This window comes from Gopherus flavomarginatus, chromosome 15, assembly GCF_025201925.1.
Source record: "Gopherus flavomarginatus isolate rGopFla2 chromosome 15, rGopFla2.mat.asm, whole genome shotgun sequence".
NCBI classification, from domain to species: Eukaryota; Metazoa; Chordata; order Testudines; family Testudinidae; genus Gopherus; species Gopherus flavomarginatus.
Genome location: NC_066631.1, coordinates 17,435,638 through 17,456,576, shown reverse-complemented (window position 1 = coordinate 17,456,576; position 20,939 = coordinate 17,435,638). Strand labels below are relative to the sequence as shown.

Genomic DNA, 20,939 nt, shown 5'->3' with positions numbered 1-20,939 from the left:
GATGAACATCATACCAAATGGACTGAAGGTAAAAAATCAGCTTTACAGAACACACCGTCATCCACAGCTTCAGAAACAACTCTGACATTATAATCAAAGGGGCTGACAAAGGAGGTGCTGTAGTCCTCATAAACAGGTCGGATTATGAACAGGAAGCTGCCAGGCAACTCTCCAACACCACATTCTATAGGCCACTATCCTCCGATCCCACTGAGGAGTACCAAAACGAACTACACCATCTGCTCAAGAAACTCCCTACTATAGCACAGGAACAAAATCTACACAGACACACCCTAGAGCACTGACCAGTGCCATTTCATCTGCTACCCAAGATCCATAAACTTGGAAATCCTGGAAGCTCCATCATCTGAGGCATTGGCACTCTTACAACGGGATTATCTGGCTAGTTGGACTCTCTCCTCAGACCCTACGCTACCAGCACTCCTAGTTATTTTTGAGACACCACCAACTTCCTGAGGAAACTACAATGCATTGGTGATCTTCCTGAAAACATCATCTGGCCACCACGGATATAAAAGCTTTTTGCACCAATATTCCACATGAAGAGGGACTATAAGTTGTCAGGAACAGTCTCCCTGATGAGGCCACAGCACACCTGGTGACTGAGCTTTGTGACTTTGTCCTCACCCAGAACCATTTCAGATTTGGGGACAACTTATACCTTCAAGTCAGTGGCTTTGCTATGGGTACCTGCCTGGCCCCACAGTATGACAAAATTTTTATGGCTGACTTAGAACAATGCTTCCTCAGCTCTCGTCCTCTAGCGCCCCTCCTCTACTTGTGCTACATTAATGACATCTTAATCATATGGACTCCCGGGAAGGAGGACCTTGAGGAATTCCACCTGGATTTCAACAATTTCCACTCCACCATCAACCTCAGCCTGGACCAGTCCACACAAGAGATCCACTTCCTGGATATTACAGTGCAAAGAAGTGATGGTCACAAACACCATCCTACACCTGAAGCCTACTGACCGCTATACTTATCTACATGCCTCCAGCTTTTATCCAGGACACATCACACGATCCATTGCGCACAGCCAAGCCCTAAGACACAACTGCATTTGCTCCAATCCCTCAGACAGAGACAAATGCCTACAAGATCTTTATCAAGCCTTTTTAAAACACTGACAGAGTGAGGCGAGTACCCCAAAGTCACCTACTATAGGACAGGCCCAACAAGGAAAATAACAGAACACCACTGGCCATCACCTACAGCCCCCAGCTAAAACCTCTCCAGCACATCATCAACGATCTACAACCTATCGTGGAAAACGATCCCTCACTTTCACCAATCTTGGGAGGCAGGCCAGCCCTCGCTTACAGACAGCTCGCCAACCTGAAGCAAATGCTCACCAGCAAGTACACACCACAGAAACAGTAACCCAAGAACCAATCCCTGTAACAAACCCCGTTGCCTACTCTGTCCCCATATCTACTCTAGCAACATCAGAGGACCCAACCACATCAGTCACACCACCAGGTGCTCATTCACCTGCACATCCCCTAATGTGATCTATGTCATCATGTGCCAGCAATGCCCCTCTGCCATGTACATTGGCCAAACCGGACAGTCTCTACGTAAAAGAATAAATGGACACAAATCAGACATCAGGAATGGTAACATACAAAAACCATCAGGAGAACACTTCAATCTCCCTGGACATTCAATAACAGATTTAAAAGTAGCCATCCTTCAACAAAAAAACTTCAAAAACAGACTTCAAAGAGAAACTGCAGAGCTACAATTCATTTGCAAATTAAAAACCATTCATATGGGCTTGAATAGGGACTGGGAGTGGCTGGCTTACTACAAAAGCAATTTTCCCTCTCTTAGTATTGACACCGCCTCATCAGTTATTGGGACTGGACCACATCCACCCTGACTGAATTGGCCTTGTCAACACTGGTTCTCCACTTGTAAGGTAACTCCCTTCTCTTCATGTGCCAGTAAATTTATGCCTGTATCTGTAATTTTCACTCCATGCATCTGAAGAAGTGGGGGTTTTCACCCACAAAAGCTTATGCCCAAATAAATCTGTTAGTCTTTGAGGTGCTACCAGACTCCTCGTTGTTTTTGTAAACTCAGGACAGTGTGTCCAAGATATTTTGAGGATTCCATAACTTCTCTAATGGATACCAATTTCTCAGATTAACTCAGTTTGCTTTTTTTTGTTACATTTTGTGCAGTAGTGTCAGGTCATGACCAAGTAACTTTCTAGACTTCAATATAAAAAGTCTGATTTTTCAGCCATTTGCTGTTTCAGCAGATCTCATGGAATTCAGTCCCACCCATCACCATTTCAACAACAAACCCAATTAATCAAACCTACTCAAAATTTACTAAATTAAAGGTCTGAATGGAGCACCTAAAGAAGATACCCACTTCTCATGACTACTTGCCAACCCTTCTTCCTAGAATCCCTTTACCTTCATTACAGAGACAATGGGAAAATTAGTGGGATGTATGGTTGTATCTACACAGCAAAAGATGACCCATGGCAGTGAGTCTCAGAGCCCGGGTCAGCTGCCTCAGGCTTACAGGGCTTTCACTGCGGGGCTAAAAATAAGTAATGTAAATGTTTGGACTTGGGAGGGCGCTCGGGCTCTGAGACCCTGACTCCTCACCAAGGGAACAAAATAAAGGGCCGAGTTTGCTGTATGCCAAACCCCACTGTACTAAAATGTGCTTATCCACATAGAGTTTCCTCCAAGTCAGCAAGAAGAGTGCTGCTTTCTAAATATACCACTTCAGAACAGGAAAACAGGCTGAGAAGAGGTTAGCAAACTCCATACTGTTTTGAAGTGGTATATTTAGGAAGCAACACTAACGAAAGGTTAGAAAACTAAAAACGACAAGGTATTTTTTTTCAGCATGCAGCTCTGTCATTAAAAAATCAATAACGTTAAAGGTGACAAACACCTGTGATGACATGGAGAATTGGGTTAAACTAGAAATGTCAAAGAATTTGTTTTTAAAATGAAGATGCGAAGACAAAGCTGTGGAAGCAAACAATCCAGGCTTTAAAAATCCTCATGGTTTCTCATCCAATTCTTTCCTCACATGCTTGTACCTGTGTCAGTCTAACAGGATGTCATTATGCCAGGGTAGAGAAGACTGAAATATGCATGTGAACAAACCTTCAGCATGTTGTGGATCAACCTATAAATGCACTTCACATTGTTTGTAGCATCACATGCTTGGATATTTCCCTCCCTTTGTTAGAGAGTGTAATGAAATGAATAGTAAAGATAGCATTATTTTGCAGTTCCTGTTTACTATTTATTGGTTACACAGCAGAAAGCATTGTCAAAATAGTTTTCTCTCTCTCTTCTAATGGTTATTTTGCTGCGCCATTTTATATCAGCAACTGCAATAATAATCATGTTTGTTGTTTATATGGAAAACTAATTTACATTTATATACTACATTTCTTTCATGACTACTTCTAATTTCATGACATAATGAGTTCACATATTTGATAGGAATGGCTTTGCACCATTAACATACTAAGAATCTTATTTCAGCAGAGTACTCAGTGTTGAAGAAGTATCAACACTGAAAAAAAATTAGTCAACATGTACATCTTTCAGAGGGATATACCTGTCCCTTAGTTCATGGAAGTCTGACCCGAAACACAAAAACAAATAGTTTGACAGTTACCTACTGACCTAGTGTAGTTCTTTGTATTTTTCACTCCTATTGCTAACATTAGTTGAAGATAGCCTTCCAAACTATCTTAATGTGATTATGCTAATAGATAAATGCTTCCGTAAGTATAATGTATACACACATTAGAACTGACTGAGTTATTTTAAGGCTTTGCTCGATCAATCTGAATTTCATTTTAGGTATTTGATAACAAACAAGAAGGTATTCTTTCTGATCTCTTTTCAGTTACAGATGTTGTATAACCTGATGTACAGAGGTACTGAATAGTCAACATCAGATAGATCTGCGGTTACTCAGCACTTCAAAAACAGTTAAAAAATAAAAATAATGAAAAGAATCAAGCACTGTAGTGTTTAAAATTGCTATTTAGCTAGTGGTTATGTAGTAAGGCAGCCTTGCAAAAATTCTACTACAATAACTTTCTCTGGACAAGTGAAGTATTTGGTGGGTGCAAAGTGTGCTTTCCCCCTCAAATCATCATAGTAAAAGGTGGGGAAGTAGTTTTTGAGCCAATCCTGAGATTCGTGCAAGGCTATAGTAAGCCTATGGCAGATGCCTCTTAACTCATCTGAAGTTTCTTTTTGGCATTTACATTTTTTTTCGCTAGCAGGATTCCTCAGGAGTTAAAGTACGTGCGATAGCTTTTGATACTGAGGTGGGAGGGGGGGCTGGCTTTTCACTCTCTTTACCCCATTGGAAGATGATGGCATTTTGTTGTTATTCTCCAATGGTATCATTACATATGACTAGTGGACTGGCTGAAAGAATGCAGTCAGAATCCCTGTCTCCAGCACCCACCCTAAATACCTAAGCATACCACCTTTGCAACATGGGTGACCTTTGATCCTGTCAGCAATAGCTGAAGTCCATCCTGAACATTAAACCTTGTCACTCTATTGCCATGTAGTATACAGACAATGGCTTATAGCCTCTGCTTCAAAATGCATTCACATTTAAAGCATCGCTAGTCTTAGCTCTCAAGTATAGCCATTTAACAAAGCAGATTTTTCATCAAGCATTTCTTCTATATCCTTTGATGCTGCAGATCCAGCACAAGCCTGCAACTCATTAAATCAACAAAGAAAATCCTGTACATGGAGCTTCCCTGGGGTTATTTCTTTTACACCAGAGAAGCAGATTACCAGAGAGGTAGATTGCATCAAAGAATGGGGCACCCAAATACCGCAAGAGAATGTCCTTCAATATGGAAATAAAATCCCATCTGACCACACACCCCAAAGTTATCACTTACCATCCCACACTGGAAACCAGGTGGGATATCAAACAGCTACAATGCATGCTCGATGAGGACCATATCCCGACAGAAATCTTTCCTGAATCCCCTCTTCTAGTCTTCAAATAAGAACCCTCTGAACCTCATAATGAAAGGCAAACTCCCCACAGGCCAGGACACGACAACTCAAAGCGGCCCAAATCCTGCCAGAACAACAGATACAAAATCTGTAGATATACCACCACCCACAACACTCCTTTCCAAGATCCAAAGGTCCTACGCATGCCCATCACAAGATGCGCTGTACCTCATCAAGTGCACTAAATATCACAAGAACAACTACGTAGGTGAAACAAGACAATCTCTATCAGTGTTCCCTTTAATTTTTTACATCCATGTGCGGAATGAATTTTGTTATGTGCACCAATATGTAGGTGATGTGTGGCGGGGGTGGGGCTGGGCTGGGGGAGGGGTGCCTCTCTGTGTTGGGTTGGAGAAATAGTACCATCGCCCCAGCCCATGGTCACATGCGGCTCCCCTCTCCGCAGCCCCTCCAGCCCAGCAAAGTTCAGGGGAAGAAGCTGCCAATGGGGCGTCCCCTGGCACAGACCCCACACCATGGCAGGCACCTCAGCTTCACAGGCTTCCGGCCAAATGGGCAACTTTGCACAGGAGGGGGCTCTGCCTTCTTCGCCCTACCCCTCATGGGAGGGGTAAAACCACCCTCAGCTGCATCAGCCACTGGAATTATGCCCCCGGCCGAGCTCCGTGCGTGGACGCACGTCCCATGGACCACATAGGCGATCAGCCATCGCCTCCCCGAGCCCACTGGCTGGCTCCCAAGGCTGGGCAAGCTCAGGGGCAGGCCCTGTTGAATGGGGGGCAGTGGCTGTGGGGGGCCTGCGACAGGGTGGAACTCCATCCCACGGGATGCAGCGGGGTGGCGGCTCAGGTACCTCTCACTAACTCACAGTTGCTCATTAAACTCACCAGATGAGTTGGCTGCAGCACAATGGGTGGGGGCGCGGACGACCGCTTGGCTCAGGGTTTTAATTCCTCTCCACTGCATGTAGCCCCCATCCCACGCCCTGGCAGTTCCAGCTGGGCTGGGGGAGAGATGCCTCTCCCCTCTCCAACAGGGCTGGGCTGGGAGGGGTGAGGGGTGCCTCTCCCCGCCTGCCTGGCCTGTGATAGCCTGCTGGAATCTTTGATCACTGTGCTCTCAAATGAACTCACATTGGAAAAAAAAAATCAAAGTGATCACTCTATATCTGACCTTTCAGTCCTCATCCTGAAAGGAAACCTGCACAACACCTTCAAAAAACAAGCCTGGCAGGTTAAATTCATAAACTTTGCTAGACACTAAAAATTAAGGACTGAATTCAGATACTGGATTAATGGTTTATTACAACAATCTATAAACCACTAACCCCACCATCACCAGTCTTCCCCCTTTCCCCTCTATGATTGGAAAAGTGTTAACTGGTCACGTCACTTGCAATGCCCCCTTGAAATATGAAAAGTCTATTATTCACTCAGCTCTGTCTGGAAGTACAATTCAGGAGGCTGTCACTACAGTCTGTAATTTGAGAGTCTTTCATAACCTATCAGTATTCTTGGGGTAAACTAGCAACAGATTTAATAAAGCCAGCTATTCTAGCTGAAAGCTAGCCAGATGGCAGCGAGCCGGGGGTGAGGCAGGGTGCAGGAAGAAAGAGGTCAGCAACTCTAAATACAGGACAGCTAAACGAAGCAATTAAAACTAAAAACGTGGGGAAGCCCCAGTATGGAATAATGAACTTTGCAGAGTAGATCACACCAGCGGTGGAAGGAGTAGCACACACTAAGTATCCAGCTTGGTTTCTGTGTTGGGCCGGTTAGTGTGTGTTCAAAGAGCAATATATGCATTATCTCAGCCACAACAAATCAGTTCACTAGTTTCAGCTTTAGTAAACAGCAATCTACTTTTGCTGCGGATTTAGTTGCCCTGATTTGCAGGTTAACAAAATCCTTCTTCATAACCAATCAACGTAGCAGAGTCCAAAGTATGGTTGAAGTTGGAGTGGGGGGCATCAATCTTGCCGAAAACTGACTCCCTGATAAAGATACTGAGTCTCCTAGGTTTTGGTTTTGTTTTTATTAATTAGATCATTCAAATTACTGCTTGATTATGCTTGTTAGAGTTCAGCTGAAGATACCAGCAGACCGTAAAACACCGTCTCCTCTCACTCCAGCTGAGCTTGGGGGCTATTTGGTCCTTCATCTATTCCCTGGAGCAGCAATGTGGGGGATTGGTTTGGTGTTCACACATATCTGAAGTGCTCACTTTCTCTTTCTGCTGTTGCAGTTCTTAGAGCCAGGTCACTTATCCCTAAGTAGGAGCAGGAAGCACTGAAAGACTACTGGTATCTTTGCAGCTGGAGTGAGTCTGCCTTGATAAAACATGTTTCTCCTTTTAAACTTCGATCTGCTAAAAAGAGTTCCATTTTCCCTCCCCACCTTATCACAGAAGTTTCTAAAACGAAAATAGCTAGCCTAAACTGGCAAGTGTTTTATTCCTAATCCTTTATCTAAAAATTTCAAAGGGGGAGGGGGGAGTGAGGATGGTGACTGGATTATGACCAGTGGAGGTCAGTTCAATAGATGAAACAATAATTTTAACAGCGTCACATTTGTTGGTAGGATTCTAGAAAGGTATAATGAACTTAATTCCAGCACTCTCTTCTCCAAATAAGAGTGATTTTCCAAACTTGTGCAGAAAGGATAGTTGGGGAGGAGTATTCTGATCTGTAGGTGGTAGGAAGTTTGGGGAATACAGTGCTGGAGGGCTAGCTGTCCCTACTGGGGAAAAATTACAGTTGTGGTGCATTATCTGTGGTGTCTAGTGATTCTAGAAGCAAGGAGCACACTTGAACGGAGTAGAGGACATGTACTATTAGATACCTTAACTTTTTATATCCTCTCTCACTTGTGATAGGCATATTAAGTACATGTACACATTATGTATCAGTTAAGGTTGTCTGTACCTAACACATGGCACCACCTATGGTTAAGCTTGATCAATACTTATAAGACCCTGTTCTCAATTGCTTAAAACTTGGCCAAACTGACCATTTAGGCTGAAATGTTCCATGCCAGGGATCTGCCTCAGGCTGGTTTGAGAAATTTCAGTGATAACAGTTCATCCATTTCTCAGAAAGAGATCAGGAAAAATATGTTTTGCCCAGGTTAAAAATAACTCTCACAATCATTTCCATTACGTTCTAAAGATTCAATGATTTGGAACAGGGACTTGAAATTGGGTAACGGTTCAGCCTCGTGTCAGGAATGTGCTTTCCGCAGTCCATGAGAATCCACCCAAACGTGGCCAAGTCTTAAGACTTTGAAAAAAAATCCCAGTTTGCACATATTCAGTAGAGGTTAAGCAGCTTCTAGCAGATAGAATCTTTAGAGAATTTATCTGCACTGGACATGTTCCATCTCTTCACAGTTCAATTGAGCTGTGAATGTACCATCCCCTGGAGTAAATGAGCATGCTGCATCCTGGGGCTGAGCAGGCTTCTCCTGCAATTACTCCTCCCGCTATTGACTACTGCAGTGCTAGGGACCACAACTGAGAAGCAAGTTCTCAATGTTCCCCCAGCTGGTATCTAGGCACTGTGGAGGAGGAGGAAGCAGTCACACTAGAATGCAGAGGAGGTTTGAGAAATTGGGGGCAAGAAGCCAGGGTGGGGCAGATAGGGCAGGGATGCAGGTCCATAAGGATCTATAACCACTATAGAACACTACCCTAGAGAACTTGGAATTAAACCCAGGAGTTTTGTCTCTACACTTTTCTGCATCCTCAAATAGCCGTGAAACTCGCTGGCAAAGACATAACATCCTTCCCCCCAAGTGACCAATCCACTCAGAGGATAAACAGACTACCAATGCCACTCTGTTAACTCAAGTAGCAGAAGCCTGTGCTGTGGATCTGAAGGTCCAAACCCAGATAACACAAGCTGGGGATCAATGTGGTTTCAACTAGATGTAATTTTTGTTTTCAAATTTTTGTTTAAACACACACACGAAATTACATCCAAAACCACTAGGGTAAAAAACCATTAAGGATGCAAAGACAAGCACTGCCGTTAGAAAATTCTTTTACAACTTTAATCCAGCCTCCTTGTGGGTACACACATTATGATTCAGTCTTTATTTACATTCTCATGTATGACCCCTGCCTTATTCAGTGGACAGGAAGTTATTTGGTACTTCTTTTTATCTTCAACTTTCAGTGTGGTCCAATACCAACACACATGCTCTGACACTCAAAGAAAAGAACTGATCACCAGTACAAAATGTTTCCATTTTACTATTATTTATTACCCTCAAAGGGCAGAATTGATCCAACTTTTCTTACTAGATATCTATAAGGAGAAAGACTGTTTAATTGCATTAAAAAAACAAAGCAAAAACACAACCAAATGCCAACACACAGAGAATTTTAACAGTCTCCCAATAAAGTATTAAAGTATCTATTGTTTCCCCACCGTGTCTATTTGGTCATTGTCCAGGGATACTGTTAATTCTATTAAGAACTGCTGAAATCTCAGTCATACCTGTTCTCCGTCTGGGTATTAACTCCACTTTCTCTCAGCAATATACACCAATAATAGCTATGAAATAATTCATATTCTTGAGAGTGCTAAGCAACCATCTGAGATGACATATGAACTGTGTCTCAGTTCGTATTCTCCTCTGATCACTGACAATTCTTGTTTGATTCCTATGATGCACATCTTCAGGTAGCTTACTATTCAAATGATATTCAAGTCCTCATTACCATCCTCATTCCCCACTTATTTGAATTCTCCCTGTTCACGTGACCTGGTGACCAATGTGAACAGCTTTCAACTATTTCTTTCAGTTGTAAAGTAATTCCAGTTACATCTCCCACTCCCATTTATCTTCATCCTTTCATCTCGCTTGTGAACTTTACTCAATATCTCCAGCAGTTCTAAAATCTTATATCACATCATCTAGCCCTTAATTCCCAAAAGCACTTCCTTTCAATGGCTAGTGTTTCTACAGCCTTTCATCAGTTACATCTTCAGATACTCAGGGCTTGTGCATACTGCTCCGCAGTTCAGACTACAGGAGTGTGACTAGCATTGTGCACCAAAGTGGTGTGCTGTAACTCCCCTGTGTGGATGCCGCAGATGTGAAATCACAGGACTATATTAATGCAAATTAGCAATCTTTTAGTTCATGCCTGCAGCATCCACATGGGGGAGTTGTAGCACACCACTTCGGTGCGCACTGCTAGTCACATCCCCGCAGTCTGAACTGCGGGGCAATGTAGACAAGATCTTAGTGTCCAACCATTAGCTTTCTAGCGTTTTTCACTACTCATCTCATTTAATTGATACTGCCAGACTCCATCAAATATATTCTGCTGCATTGATCAAGTTTCCAGGTTCTGAACACTGTTCCCCATCACTCCATTGCCCCGTCACACTGACTTCCTTCTAGGTTCTTATTTGGTTTCAGTGCTAAAAATCTTAACCCTGATCTCTCAGCTAAGTTACTGCAGCTCACTAATCAAATCTTGATGTTATGCTCTGGTAGCTGTCAGTGTATTGTTTACAATAATGGTGTCTGTACTGTCAAGACAATGCTTTGTATTTGACTGGGTTTTTATTCGTGGGTCTTTATTAGCTTTGTTAAGTCAGGAGATTGACAGTACTTGTTCACATTGAATTGGCAAATCAAATCCTGAATTAGAATTTTTGTAGTTGTCCAAAGTCTGGCAGTCAAAAAATGCATCACAAAATAAGGGTGGAAGAACTTTATAATTGGAGATATACCTATCTCCTAGAACTGGAAGAGACCTCGAAAGGTCATCGGGTCCAGCCCCTTAAATTCACTAGCAGGACCAAGTACTGACTTTTGCCCCAGATCCCTAAGTGGCCCCCTCAAGGACTGAACTCACAACCCTGGGTTTAGCAAGCCAATGCTCAAACCACTGAGCTAGAGATACTTCAATGAAAAGATTTCCTTTCTTCTAGAAAGAGATGCTGAAAGATGCACTATGAGAAATTACTAGATAATAAGACAGTCCTCTGGTTTCTGGAAGAAATAAAAAGAGAACTGTAGAAAGTATATGAAATAGAGTAATATTCAGAACTCTGAATACCCATGCCTGTTAGTTAAAGCACAAGAGCTATAGCTTCTGCCTGTGACAAGTCACTATACTGTGATAATTTAGTGCTAATAACTCTATGCACTTCATTGCTTTCTTGTTTCTCCCTCTTCGCCTTTTGATCTGTAAAGTTTTATAGACTTACCTCAAGTCGGCTGTTATTAAATTAAATCCATTGTAAAGGTGTCCTTCTGATGAAACTTTCTTCAAGTAAGAGAAGCTGTCCAGATCTGTAGTCAAGAAGTTTCTTACAAGGGCACCTAAGAAGAAGAGGAAGGATTCAGAGTTAGTTAGAATGACTTGCATATGGAAAGTGAGGATAGCTAATCTGGCAAATTCAGTAAAACAAGCAGAAAACACAAGGCTTAGGATTCTTGTTATTGATAACGGACAAAATTTGGAAATTAGGGTTTTCTATACTGCTCACATTAAACCAATATAGCAATTATGACACTTATTTTTGCTCTGAGGAAGAACTCCCAATTCTAGCTCAACTGCAATGGATTTATGTTTGCCGAGCCTTCTGTATTAGATGTTCTCCCATATTACCACTCTCCTCAGTCTTTTATTTCATTTCCCCTACATGTTCCTTGTAGCCCTGGCTTGGTATACAATTAATGTGGCTGATTTATTTGATCTATTTAATGTCATATTTTTTCACTGGAGGACCTCATGACCCTGAGTTTACAAGCAGACCTATTTGATTTATTTATTTTACTATAAAAATATAATGAGAAAAAGTCTCCTAAAAGACAAAAATGCACATTTTTCCATTTCATATTATGTTCCGCTCACAAAAGTGTCCTAGGAATGCAGCAATCTAAAACACAGAGCTCAACCACAAGAAGTTTCAAGTAAGAGCTTGTTACATATTCAAAACTCTTCAGAGGAGAAGGATAGAGTGTATAAAAAAGGTTTCTATAAGCCTTGTTAATAGCTATTATTACCACTTCAGTGGATGAAAAAAGGGGGTTAAAACAGCACTGAGTTAAGGTTGTAACAAACATTCCATTATATAGACACTCATATTTTCATTTTCTCATTGTGACTCCATACCTCTTCCCTTTGCATTTGTATCAATCTTTGGCTGCAAGTAGTTTGTCAAGGCAGCCATCTTGCCTTTCTTACTGATTCCAAGCCATGTCCCGCCTTCTTTTCCTTCCTCCATATCCAAACCTAGAGCAAATAGTGGCATAAGCAGAAATAAGCCAGATTCACTACTTTGCTGCTTCATCTCATTTCAAAAGCCCTAAATCACTGTTCCTTAATAAAAATTGAGTTTAGCTAGGGCTGGATAGATGCCTAGAGTCCCAAGCTTTTTTGTTTGTTAAAACTAAATCAGTATTTTGCAATTGTACAATATTCATCATCTAATGAAATCACAGTGATGATAGGAAAAAAAGTCAGTAAATTAACCTAAACCAAGATTTAAAATATTTCAACGGTGTTAAAAGGAATATAACCAGATTATGTAGAGCTAGAATATTTATTAATTCAAATGCAAATCTCAGGGAAGGATTAGCTGCTGTTGGAAGCATAGGGGCTTGTTGGAGGGTTCTGGGTGCAACGGTAATGCCTGCAGGGAGGATCCAGGTGAAGGTGGTTGGGGCTCAGTGGTGGGGGGTCTCAATGGGGAGGTCCAGATGCTGGGGGAGTGGAGCTCAATGGGGTGGGGATCCAGGTGCAGCTGGCTGGGGCTCAGTGGGGTGGGGATCCGTCAGGGTGGTCCAGGTGCACAGAATAGGACTCAGTAAGGGGAAGGGGGTTCTGAGTGCAGGGGGGTAAGGCTTGGTGGGAGGGTCTCGGTATGAGGAGGGTCTGGATGCTCGGGGTTGGGTGGATGAGGGAACAGCTCCCTTTACAGGTATCCCTCCCCCTGCAGCTGAGGAGTGATGGGTGCAGGAAGCTAGGGAGGAAGGGAATGGAGTTTACAGAGCTTCCTGCAGCTGGGGGAGAAATCTGGGGGTGGGTCTGACCTGGTCCCGGATGCCATGCAGGGGGAGAGAAGGCCTGTCCTCCCCAGCCCAGCCAGAGCCCGGTGCAGGGTAGCAGCCACCAGCCGGGTCTTCCCCAGGCCTACCCCCTACCCCATAGTGATTGACCTCTCTGTCGGCTGTCCTGGGCACCAGAAACATACTGCTGGGGAGGGTCACAAGACCATTCTTGTGGCTTCCCTTTGCCTCCCCATCAGAAAGTAATTTTTCTGCCCAGATGGGCACGCACAAGGGGCGACTTGGAAAATGACAAGGCAGAGCCGCTAGAGCATAGCTTTCTGAAGCATTGCAGCAAAGCTCTGCCCTAAATTTCAGGTGCTAGAGTGACACACTGGACTGCTACACCCCAGCTCAGATTTGTGCGGGCCTGGGTGCTAACTGAGTGGGCTGTGGCCCACCTGTAGCTATGCCCTTGGCATGTAATAGTTTTCTTGATGTAGGATCTGCACACAAGGCATTACTACTACTCTCCACTAGGGTTGCCAGGCTTCGATTTTCGACCGTTAAATGTCTGGTCGGTGGCACAGCAGGGGCCCAGGGCTAAGGCAGGCTCCCTACCTGTCCTGGCTCCACGCTGCTCCCAGAAGAGGCCACCAGGTCCCTGCAGCCCTTAGGCACTGGGGCAGCCAGGGACTGGGAGACTCCTTGTGCTGCCCTCAGCCCAAGTACCAGCTCCACAGCTCCCACTGGCTGGGAACCACGACCAATGGGAGCTGTTGGGGGTGGCGCCTGCAGGCACAAAGGCACCTGGCCGCCCATGTGCCTAGAGGGTGCAGGTACCTGGCAGCCACTTCCTCAGAGCGGTGGTAAATGCCAGTGGGACCCCACACCTCCTCCCCTGCACCCTAACCTCCTGGCCCAACCCCAAGCCCCCTCCTGTACCCCAAACTCCTCATCCCCAGCTCCACCCCAGAGCCTCCACCCCCAACCCAGAATCCATACCCCCTGCCCCATCCCAACCCCCTGTCCCAGCCCAGTGAAAGTGAGTGAGGGTGAAGAAGAGCGCAGAGAGGGGGAGATGGAGAGAGTGGGGGACGGGGCAGGGGTGTTTGGTTTTGTGCAATTAGAAAGTTGGCAACCCTACACTCCATTCCACTCAAATCATAAGAATAAAGAACGAATATCAGCTATTGTAGCTATGATGGACAATGCCTGTAAGTTACAGTACGGTAGTAAAGAACAAGTAGCAATGTTTTAAGTGTCAAGAATGATCATCAATATTAAGTGACAACAGGCAAGAATGAATTGGATATATTAACTTTTTTGCCTCGCTACTTTCATTTGAAAAAAGTGTATTATTAATTCAAACAGTGTACTAATCAGATCTGCACAGATAAGCGCCTTGCACTGAATTGCCTCAAATAAAACTCGGGGTGGTGTGGGGTGGAGGAAAAGAGTAAAACATCAAAAATGGATTATCATCTTTCCACTTTGCTACAGGCTAGTATTCAGCTAATGTTATGATTTCAACATCTAAGTATTTTGTTCCTCCCTCTTGGCCGCCGCGTAACAAGGAAGGCAGCATCCAGAATGTCTGGCAGGAATTTTGGAATGTCAGCCAGAATTTCAGAAAGCGAGGAAGCTGCAGTGCAGTGGGAGTAATTTATCCTCACAGACCTCTTTGCCAATGACTACACCACCACATAACATCAATGAAAACTCTGCAGAGTCAGAATGTTCTATTTAAACAAGGCTCTGTCTACTTGAGCCTCACATTTTTATATCAGAGTATGGGTAGGGGGTTGGGGTGCGGGAGGGGGTGCGGTGTGCAGAAAGGGGATCAGGGCAAGGGATTGGGACAGAGGAGGGGTGCGGAGTGTATGAGGGGGCTCAGGGAAGGGGGTTGGGGTGCAGGAGGGGTGCGGGCTGCAGAAGGGGACTGGGGTGTGGGGTGCAGCAGGGAGCTCAGGGCAGGGAGTTGAGGTACAGGGTGTATGAGGGGCAGGGAGTTGGGGTGCAGGAGGAATGCAGAGTGCAGGCAGGGGGCTTAGGGCAGGGAGTTGGGGGGTGCGGTGCACGTGAGGTTCGGGCTCCAGCCCAGTGCCACTTACCTAAAGTGGCTCTGGGGTGGCAGCGGCATGCACCAGGGCCAGGGCAGGCTCCCTGAATGCCTGTCCTGGCCCCACGCTGCGCCACTCCAGGAAGCACTGCGGCCCTTGGGGGAGGAGTGGGCAGAGGGCTCTGTGTGCTCTGCCCTTGCGACTTCTCCAGGTACCTCCACCCGAAGCTCCCATTGGCTGCGGTTCCCTGTTCCCGGCCAGTGGAAGCTGCAGGGGCCGTTACCAGGAGGCAAGGGCAACACACAGAACCCTCTGCCCCCCCCACCAGGGGCCACAGGGAAGTGGGGCCAGCCACTTCTAAGGGTAGTGCGGGGCCCACGGCACCACGGGGGCAATCCTGCAGGCTGGATCAAAGCCCTGAGGGGCTGGATCCAGCCCGCGTACCATAGTTTGCCCACCCCTGGCCTAGCAACAACACCCAGGCAGAAAGCTAATAAACCAAAACAACTTTGGTCATTAGTCAAAAAATTTCAAACTGATTAGAAATGAGACATACATTTTTAATATTTCATTTCCTTGAGCCTTATTCCATTTAATGATTTTTTAAGTCACTGACTGTTATTCAGCAATTCCATTTTCCAGAGAGTTATTCAGGGTACTAAATAAACTAGTTATGTTAGATATAATGTATTTTCACTACACAACTTGAACTGCGGCTTTTGGAGAACATATGATGAAGAAGAGTGAAGAACATTCAAGGAAGTTTTTTTGTAGTCACCTAAATGCAACAAAACTCAGTGGACTTTATACAAAATGTGACCATGAGTTGTGACAGCTGATTTACAAATTGTCGTCCAAGTATCCATTGCGTGGGTTTACTTTGGCTCTGAATCACTACATTCCAGAGTTAAGGTTTACAAACCACACATTAAATGTTTTTAAGAAGTTACAGTACAGATTAAAGAAAACATACAAGATAGCAATACAACTAAGGCCTATGCCTCTTTCAAGCCCATAAACTGGTTTTCAACAGTGGACAAGTTCTCATAACCTTTAAATGTTCTTTTATTTCTAACAACGTTTTTGTAGATTTGCAAGTAAAAGTACATGGGAAGAGAGATTCAAGACAAAATTCCATTAAAAAGTTACATACCACTAAGGATCTCATTGCTGCTATCCCAAAAGTCTGCTGATTTTGATGGTCTGTTGTAAAATTCATCTCTATTAGCTGCTAGGATAAGTCTGTAGGACAAGAGGAAGACAATGAATTTCAGATGTTGCAGACTTAATCTGTGCACTACTTGTAATTTTTTGTCTGCCTTCCCCCCACCCCCAAAAAACAAGACAAAAAAAACAGTACATTTTTGCAGCTAGAGGAGCTGCTCATGAAGGCATCTTTCTTCCAAGAAGGCGGGAAATACAGATTCTCCAATAATGAATTTAACACACTACACACAATTTCTCAGATAAAATTTAAGTAATTAGTATGATCACCAAAAACAGAACCAAATGGCTGAATTTGAGGGAAATCACACTTCCATTTAATGATTTTGTACTTAGTTACAAATAGCTTCTTGTATTGTTGAAAGATTAAAGAAAAAGAGAGAAAGTTTGCTTCTGTGAAGATACGTTACAGGTCTTTCACTCCTCACTCAGTTGTTTAGCCTGAGACTGGTAAAACTCTTTAGACTGGTTTGTTTATTATTTTGGACCCTTAGAGACAGTGATAATGGGAGGATACAGTGTAAGCCAAAGCTCCTGTGGGCCACTGTATGCTACCATACCGAGTAAATTTGTAACCCAAGAGTTCCTGCCACTGAGAAGGAGGTAAGTCTTCCAGAAAAACAGTCACAGGCAGTCAACTGAAAATAAGGCAAAATTAAAACCCATTTCTCTTTTGGGGTAGGAAAGTTTAGTCTTCGTTCTCATTGGAAGCAAGCTCTGGAACAGAGAAATTAAAACACATTAATGCTGGAGGCTGGATATGTGCACGTGTGTTATAAGACATGTACTATTTTTCCCCCACAGTACCACTCCCTCATTCAGTACTCACGATAGATGCTGCTCACTCAGAGTAGCTATTATATCCACATTGTTCGAAGTGTTGCCCCATTCCCTATTTACTGCACACTATTCAAACCCTGCTCTGAAGACAGAATTATTAATTTACTCATGTACTATTTTATGGCACTTATCGAAGTGCTTCATAAAGATTAATTAACTAATCTGCACAGCACTCATCTGAGATTAAGGAGTGGTATTATCCTCATTTTACAGATTGGTAGTTGAGGCACAGAAGATTAACGTCAAAAGTTTCAACTAACTTTGGCCGCCAAATTTGAGATAACCAGGACCTTATTTTTCAGAGTACTTAACATTATACTGCATTTTATGTATTCAGGAACAGACCCCAGTGACTTCAGCCACCATTGTGAGTGCTCAGCATTTCTGCAAATCATATCCTAAGGAATCTAGCTGGACATCCAAAAAATGAGGCACACACAATTAGCGATCACCTGAGAAAAGTCTGTTGAAAGAGACTTGCCTAGCATCATATAAGAAAACTTTGGCAGAAACAGGGATAAAATCCAGTTCTCCAGGCAGCATTCAACTGTATAACCAACAGACTATCCTTTCTTTGGCTGAAGTCCCCTGCCTCATTAACTATACACCTTCCAACTTCTGCAATAAATGAGGTAGAGATCTTACAGACAACGCCTCAGTTATGGCGAAACTCTGATTCATCCCCAGAGCAAGTCCACCCAGTGCACTGAATAAGGCAGGTGTCCTGTGGACCAAAAAGTAGTTTATGGTCATGTAACTAAAGACTGTACATAATGCACAGTTCAAATTAAGGTTACACAGGCAACCTTAATTCTGGCATTTCTTAACTTCAGAGAACTTGACTTAGAAGCCTTAATCATGTCCTTATAATGTAGTTTGTAATATATTATTGTATATAAAATTTATTTAAATATAGAATGAAGGAAGGAAGGAAATAGCCTCTTTGGCTTCCATTCACCTTTAAATATTCAGGGCATAGATGGGATGGTCATTCTGTCTTAGACCCATCCCCAAAGTGAAAACTGAGCATCAAGATCATTTGTCTGAGTCTTACTTTACTGATATGTGCTAATCTTTCATAGATAAGGGGAAGTGAAACGGAAGAGTAAAGCCTTGTTTCATGTCAGCCAGGAAATGTTACAAGAGGGCAGAGTTTGAGGTTCCTAGGAACAGTATAGAGAAACATTTTAATCCTTATTGAGATTTGGCCACTGCAGCAAACAAAATGCAGGAGGTCTATGAAGGCTCCATAATCAAAGGCTAGTAGAAGGTTAAGAAATACAATACGTAACTGAAAAACATTGTCAGATGAAGTTCTCTGTTTTATATTTGGTAATAAGCGTTTCTCACTTTGCAAGCTCTCAGACTGCTGTGCTGTAGCTCTTCACATATTATCTAAATTTAACTTATACAAGTTTAGCAAGTCAAACAAATTTCATTAAACCCTGCTGGATTTTACTAGGGCTTAGTGAAAATATAAAGATAAGAATTTTTTTCTAGCTACATGCACTGTCTTCTGTTTTAGGATTTATGTAGTTATAACTGGTGCTTGGAGACTTAACAGGCAAGCTCATATACATTTAAAATATGGCTGGATATGCAAGAAACATATGCAGCAAGGGCATTTAAAAATGTTTTAGGCTTTGTGGGAACACAAACCAGCCAAATTAAGAGAGATAATTTCATGTCAGGCAGAGTGTGAACACAAAGCAGGTAGGACATGAAAAGTCAATATGGTTAGATTGCCTCAGAGGAATCCAGAACAAGTATTCTGGCTTTAAAAACATGGACTTCTCACAACACAATTATTAAACCAATACACTCATGTATAGTGCATTCCAATACCCACTGGTTCATCTCATACTGCCATTTCATCCCCCTGCTAACGGTGAAGCTCTGGAAACAAAATGAAAGTTTGGGCTTCTGTGTCTGTGCATCAACATCTTTTCTACAAAAAGCCAACAAGACTTGCTATTGCTACAAATCTTTGGCAGTCAGCATTGGAAGCTCAGCCTATTGTCTTAATGCAACAACTACACAAACTAACAGATACACAAACTAACGAGCCTCAAGAATAAAAAACTGGAGTTGGCAATAGTTACTACATGTCTACATTGAGAATCAGGCTATTAAGATTATCCAAACTTCCTACAGGGGCCCAGCTCTGAAGGCAGCGCCGCAGATGTAAGGGTAGCAGTACTGTGACTGCCCCCTACAATAACTTTGCAAGCATGCCACCCCAAACGTTTTTGGGTTAGTATCCCTACAATTACAAACACCATGAAATTTCAAATTCAAACAGCTGAAACAATAAAATTTACTATTTTTTACATCATCTGACCATGAAATTGACCAAAATGGACCATGAATTTGGTAGGAACCTACCTATCCAATATGATTTTTTTTCTGCTACAAATAAAATAAAGTATCATCCTGACAGTAGAACTGGTTTTGTTAAGCAGAAAAATCAATATCTAAAAGACTTCCCATGTATATACATAATGTGAGATAGGAGATTCTTAAAAATAAAGTGTCACTGCTTACTAAAATAATAGTAACTGTTTAAGCATAACTTCATAATGTGTTTACCCACCTACCAAAAAAGCCCACACAAGCTTACAACACTAAATGACCACAAATAACTGCCTTCTTCATGCCAAAGCAAAGAATGAGGGGAAACAAAGACCAATAAGTTTAGTGTGAAAAGTTAGTCAAGAAGCAGCAAGTTCTTAAGTAGTTTAAAGGTGATCTCAGAGACAAGTTACATTAAAAATAATTGGTTTAAAAAGTATTTGTTCGTTCTAAAGTAATTTCAGTGATCCACAAGAGTCCTCTATTCTGAAAGCAATTAATTCACTGGAATATAGGTACAATGACTACTGATGTTTGTAAACCATTTATCTAAGCCAGTTCTATGATCAGCGTTGTAGCTTTAATATCAATTGCCATTTGGTTTGCCAACAACATTAGCTAATTTCTCTCAGACATAGAAAAATCAAAATTATTCATGGTTCTCCTTCACCCACCAAAATAAATATTCTCTTGGCAGCTTATTGGTACTGTGTAGGTTCAGTGTATTTGCTTTTGGTTCAAAATCTTATTTACTGCACTTATTTTAGCATTGTGTTGGTCCCATAAGCAGACCTGTAGGAATCTGTGGTATCTTGAAATGGTCACACAGAGGAAGAGAGAGAGAGAGAGGAGCACACCATCTTGGTTTCCCTTCATTTAAAAAAAAAAAAAAAAAAAAGGTCAATGGGCAATTTAAAATTTCATTTTAGTTTTAAAACGTATCGAGCACTTGCACTACCAAAAAGTAGCATTCTGAAAAGAACCTTTTTATTCTGAAAATCTAGAACAGATACAGAAACACCTTACAAGTAGAAGACGTGCAATTAGCAATCTGTAATTCTAAGTAAATGGCACTATAGGGAAGACGGAATTATGAGTTGTTAGATCCACGTAAGGCTCCCACTATGGTGGTAGTAACAACATATTCTGCTGAAAACTCAAGCCTTTGGTGAGAAGAGTATAGACCAAAGGTGGGCAAACTATGGCCCAGGGGCCGCATCCAGCCCTTCAGACATTTTAATCTGGCCCTCGAGCTCCAGCCAGGGAGCAGGGTCCGGGACTTGCCCCAATCCGGCACGCCAGTCGGGGAGCGGGGGTCAGGGGTTTGCCCCACTCTGTGCGTACCACGGCTCCTGGAAGCATTGGCATGTCCCCCCTCCAGCTCCTACACATAAGGGCAACCAAAGGGCTCTGCA

At 43.0% G+C, this 20,939-nt stretch overlaps 1 protein-coding gene across 5 annotated transcripts in view; it reads right to left on the bottom strand.

Moving 5' to 3' along the window:
• Positions 1-20,939, bottom strand: part of TANGO2 (transport and golgi organization 2 homolog) — an 83,539-nt gene that overhangs the window by 33,745 nt on the left and 28,855 nt on the right. For all 5 annotated transcript variants that reach the window (XM_050924113.1, XM_050924112.1, XM_050924116.1 and 2 more), the window contains 3 exons: positions 16,262-16,350; positions 12,171-12,290; positions 11,260-11,374 (listed from right to left, as the gene is read on the bottom strand). In XM_050924113.1, coding sequence (XP_050780070.1) covers positions 11,260-11,374; positions 12,171-12,290; positions 16,262-16,350 — 324 coding nt within the window. The remainder of the gene's footprint in view (positions 1-11,259; positions 11,375-12,170; positions 12,291-16,261; positions 16,351-20,939) is intronic.